At 40.4% G+C, this 5279-nt stretch overlaps 1 protein-coding gene across 1 annotated transcript in view; it reads right to left on the bottom strand.

The window, feature by feature from the left end:
- The window catches only part of DNAH5 (dynein axonemal heavy chain 5), a 291360-nt gene that overhangs the window by 83517 nt on the left and 202564 nt on the right, over nucleotides 1–5279 (bottom strand). Inside the window, exon 56 of the mRNA XM_025209635.1 lies at nucleotides 2747–2978. Within this exon, the coding sequence (XP_025065420.1) occupies nucleotides 2747–2978 (232 nt within the window). The remainder of the gene's footprint in view (nucleotides 1–2746; nucleotides 2979–5279) is intronic.

Below are 5279 nucleotides of genomic sequence, written 5' to 3'. Positions count from 1 at the left end.
GGTAACACAGGGGCGGGGAGTAGGCCTGGCCCCAAAGCAGGGAGTGGGGGAGTGGGCTTGGGCAGGGGAAAAAGCCAACATGGTGGGGGGGAGGGAAACAGCAGGCCCAGCCAGATGCAGACACAGCAGTGGCTGGCAGAGGGAAGGAGCAGGTCTCCTCCCCCCCCAGGCCTGGGCCCACTCCTGCCCTACCTCACCCCCACCCCACTCCAATATCCCCAAGTGGGCTCAAGATGGTGGGGCCAGGGAAGGACTGGGCCCAGGCCTGACATAGGGGGTGGGGGGAGTGAGCCTGAGCTGAGGGGAAAGCCAGCCTGCCATGGCAGTGGAGGGGGAGGGGGGAGGGAAGAGGGAAGCAGGCCTGGCCTGGCCTGGCCGGGCCCAGCAGCTGCAGGGGGAGCAGAGGAGCAAGACTCCTCCCCCACCCCCACTCTCCCTCATCAGCCCTGAGCCAGCTCTTTCTGTCCCCCTGCCACCACCAGGTCGGCCCGGGCCCACTGCTCCCCTCCCCCCACAGCAGCCTGGCTTCTTGCCACCCTCAGCCCCAGTCCTCCCGTGCATCAGGCCTGGGCCCACTCCTCCCCTCCCCCTGTCACAGCGGTGGGGAAGGGGGGAGCAGACCTAGACCTCAAGCAGCAGGGGGAAGGAGGAGAGGGCCCAGACAGGGGGGGCCTGGGGCTCCATCCCTACCCACTCCCCCCCTTCCCCTCCCCCATCATTTTGACGGGCAATTGGCTACTGATTTAATATATGCCTAACATTTGGGAGAACACAAGAGATTATCATTGGCTGAAACTGCTTTGTATGTTCAGTGCAGATTTCAAGACCAGGAGCTTTGCCTTCCCTAAGAGAGCTGATTCTCCCACTTAGTTTAGGTACTGTGTATTATGCCCCAGAATTATTAACTTTCCCATCTTTTCATTACTGAATTGGTAGCTTGGGTTAATGCTGCATCATTTTCTAGGAGTTGATAGACAACCAGATAGTATTGTACTGATAATCTGTCTTCCTTTGAAGACTGACAAAAAACCTTTTGTATATTTGTCCCTATTTTCTTACTGTTGCAGATAATATTTATGCTCCATTTGAGCTTCTAGAATTACTTCTGCCTTTCCTTCCTCAGTACAGAGCTCAGATCTTTGCCAGCTACAGTGCTTTCTTTGGTAAATGGATCTGCTTCATACATCATTTTGTATTTCATGCATCAACTACTGTGTGCATCAGTCCTGGTACTGTTCATTCTGCAGCCTCTGTTGAAGCTGCAACATCATTTCTATCAATTACTATTGGAAGTCAGCAAACTTTGGGATGTACATTAGGCTCATGTTGTACGCATTTGCCTACATATGGATTACTTAATCATCTTCCTTATTCGTGTTGACATTTCTGATTTGTTAGGATGGTTTGGCTAGGAATGATCTTGCCTCAGGAAGGGGGTTTAACTAGATTACCTCTGGAGGTACCTTCCAGATCTACTTCTCTATGATTCTATGACAGTCACCCCTGTTTTATCAAGACAAGATTATCTAATCTCTATAAAAATCAAACCTTTCATGTGATGTTTCTTGCACACCAATGTGATAGAAATGCTGCTGATACCTATTGTCAAGACTTCAATATTTCTCTTATTGGTTGCATTGACCATGAAGTCAGGGATTAACAGAGATTGCAATCCTGTATCACTCAGGCAGAACTGAACTGCCAGCCAGACAAAAGATTATGAACCTAGGTGGTGACAGCCACCAAATACCTAGAAAGCTATGCACTAACCAGAAACTTATGACAAATAGGGAGACAAGAACGTATACATAGGTTCCTTCTGCTGTTACAAAGCCTTGAACTTTAACAGAAAGGCAATGCAATAATTTTGCCTGGCAAACAAACCAGATATCACTTTTCATTAAAGGAAACTAGTTTCAGTCCTTGTTTAAAAGGTATCCAATATTTTGCTGCAAGCTTTTTCAATTGCCAAGGAAGCAGCCTGTGCAAGTATCAAGCAATTTAACTTGCTCATCATTCCTCAATTTACTTTCTATTTTAAGGTCATTTTACATAAAAGATATAGATCTCTCTCTCTCTCTCCTTTAAATAATGTATTTTTAAATATCTGTCACCCAAATAAAACCAGCCCTTTGGTTCCTCCTGAGTAAAAGCTTCATCAAATTGAACGTTCTGGACTTAAAAACTAAGAATCTGCCATACAAATAGAATTCATATAAAATCACAGAAGAATGAGTTCTTTCTGGTATTGAGAAAGTTAGCACCCATCTGTTGTTTCACATTACAAAGTTACAATGGTACAAACAAAGAGAAAACCCCTTGTTGATAAAATAAGAAAGGTCTTATGAGTATATAATGATACTACATATGCACATGTCCTTCTGCTCATGTAAAATGTACAGAAAAGAATATATCAGTTTGCAATCAAGTCTCACTGAACGCGTTATGAACATGAACTAAGATCCACAAACATATTATCTTGTTCAATGTTAGTTATATATAAAAGTTTAAGTGATTTAGATCATAGGCAACTGGGGGTTAAATGTGACCTTAATGTTAAAAATTACCTTAATATTGGATCATACAATATTAATATCCACAGATTCTAAGTCCCATGAGAATGTAAACTTATTTGGTTCTAGGCTCTTTTATTTAAAACAGACTAGTTTTTCTCTGAAATGAAGCTAGTTTTATGAAGTAGGAATGAGGGAGGAGAGGGGGAGAGCAAATTAAGTAGACATTTTACCTGTTAGCCAATGTCTGCACCTCAGAGTGTTTTTCTTTGTATACAGCTTTATATCCCTGAATAAAAGATAGGTAGGATTTTGGAGTCACATGGGTAGAACGTCTGTATCTTTGGAAGTAGTCCACGCACTTCTCTGCTACCCCATCCTGGAATGAGCCCATACACTGCACCACCTCCTTCTTGGTTTCAACAGAGCAGTCAACTTCATAAGCAGACAGGAAGTGTTGTGATACTATTTTAAAAAAGGAATTCTGTTAATTAACCTCTTTAACCTTCATTCCTTTCATGAAAAATGGAGGAAAAAAAAAAAAAAAAAAAAACTTGAAACAGCATAGAGTCTGCAATTAACATCATGAAAAATTATGTCTCCTAAATTGCTTGTCAGGTTCCTAAATGCTATTTGAACTCCACATTTGTGCATCTACAGGATGAACATGTGGCATAATCATAAACAACTTTCAATTTTTAAGGGTCCATATTCAAAAAAATAAAAACACACTATTATACTTGAGCACAATGCTGAGGAAGCAAGACAACAAATGCAGGATAAAGAAAACATCTGGAACTAAATACTCAAGGCCATCTGAGATGCAGCTCTTCCTTATCTTCTACATGCATGCATAGAACTAGAAAGCATGAACACAATAATTAGCTGCACTGTAGTCTTGGAACTTGCCCAGAACCCCATTTTCTGTGTGAAACTAATATGCATATTAAGGCTGACAGGCCTCCCATTCTTGGGCTAAATGTCGGAGAATTGCAATTTAAACATCAGGTTTTTTAATAGCATCTCATAGCATAAATTAAATACTGTCTTATTTTTGTCTGATCCTAGGCTCCTAGCCTCACTCACAGGACAGACCCTTTTACTTTTTCATATTTAATGTCAACCAGTGCTATTAAGAGTAAGTCAAGGTATAAAGAAACTTCATGTGAAAAACCAAGCTATAGTCTAGGCCTTGCTTACTGCCATTTGAGCCTTGAAAATGGACTATATATATAGGGCATGGACCTTCTACTGGCATTCCTTATAGGATTCAAGATACCATTTACACATCTTTTTAGGTTGTAGTAGTAGGTAGTGATGTTTTACTCACAATTTTCAATAAATGAAATAATAATATCATAAATAAATTTACACACACACACACACACACACACACACACAGAGAGAGAGAGTATATAATTTTTCATTTTTGCTAGAAGTGTGAAGATTACAATATTCTACTAGTTTAAACAAAAAACATACAATGATACAAATATAGATACAATGAAGCACTGGACAACAAAACAAAAACAGGGAAATTCTATTGTATAGTTTAAGCAAAAATAGTATTGTTTTAGTAGTTTATTAGGAGCTTTCACTAACACTGCAGCAGTTTAATCTTAGCTTGAGTTGTTAGAGCCATTTGACCCCATCTTATGAAGTTACTGGGAACATGTTTCAGGGGTGTAGGTTGTAGCCATGTTGGTCTAAGGACCTAGACAGACAAGATTATTTAGGTAAAGAATATTGAATAAGATATCAGATTTACCCAAAGAACCTTGTCTGCTCTGTTAGAGGAACATGACTTATGAGTAGAGGCAGAGGAACTGGGCTTATTAGTATGGAGAATAAAAGACTGAGGTGGGATGTAATAACAGCTTTCCTCTACCTGAAGGGTGGCTACAAAGAGGATGGAGTGAAACTCATGGTTGTCAACTTTTGCATTTGTGGACCCCTAAAAAAACTGAATGGTGATGTGGACTCCTTTGGAAATGTTGAATGGAGATGCAGATCCCTTTGAATTGTAAGCACGGGTAGTCATATAACCATGATCAATCAAAAGTATCTTTCATGGACCCTTTTGACACAGTCTGTGGTCCCCCAGGTGGTCCTGCTTTGAGCTGGGGGTTGAACTGGTGACATCCTGAGGTCCCTTCCAAACCTAAATTTCTATTCTATAAAGACTAAGTTGAAACCTGCATTTCCTCCTCCTCTACAGGGTAATTATTCTTGCATAGTTTCTCTTAATCATGAAGGCTTGAAGTCACGATTACCTTGAGTGGTTTTAAATATAATACTCCCAGTAAACAATGACTCATAAAAATTTTGCTAAATTGCCTGAGAAAAAAATATTTTTTTTCAAAATTTCCTATGAATCTTTAATGATTTTTTAAGGGCAAAACATGTTTCTTTTACCAACAGATATTTGTCTCTTAAAAGACAGAGGAGAGACTTTTACAGTTCAGGGTTTCCACATATTATACAGTACTCACCTCAATGAGAGTAAAGAAAAGAATTAAATGGGATTTAATTTAGTTAATTAAAGCAGCTTCCCTTTTCATCTCGGAGGAAAAAGTTACCTTGATCATCTTCAAAGCAACTTAAAAAGCATTGGTTTCACCTACCATATTTACCTACATATGATAGACACCTTTTTTTCTGAAAGTTACCTATTGAAAATTGGGATGTGTGTCTTAAGCAAGGAAATACAGCCAAGGCCAGATCCAAGAGAATACACTGGTACTCTGCTTCAATTCCCCCTCTATT

The sequence above is a fragment of the Alligator sinensis genome, unplaced genomic scaffold (assembly GCF_000455745.1).
Source record: "Alligator sinensis unplaced genomic scaffold, ASM45574v1 scaffold420_1, whole genome shotgun sequence".
Taxonomy (NCBI): domain Eukaryota; kingdom Metazoa; phylum Chordata; order Crocodylia; family Alligatoridae; genus Alligator; species Alligator sinensis.
The sequence above is the reverse complement of the archived record's forward strand: the minus strand, read 5'-3'. Positions and strand labels throughout refer to the sequence as shown.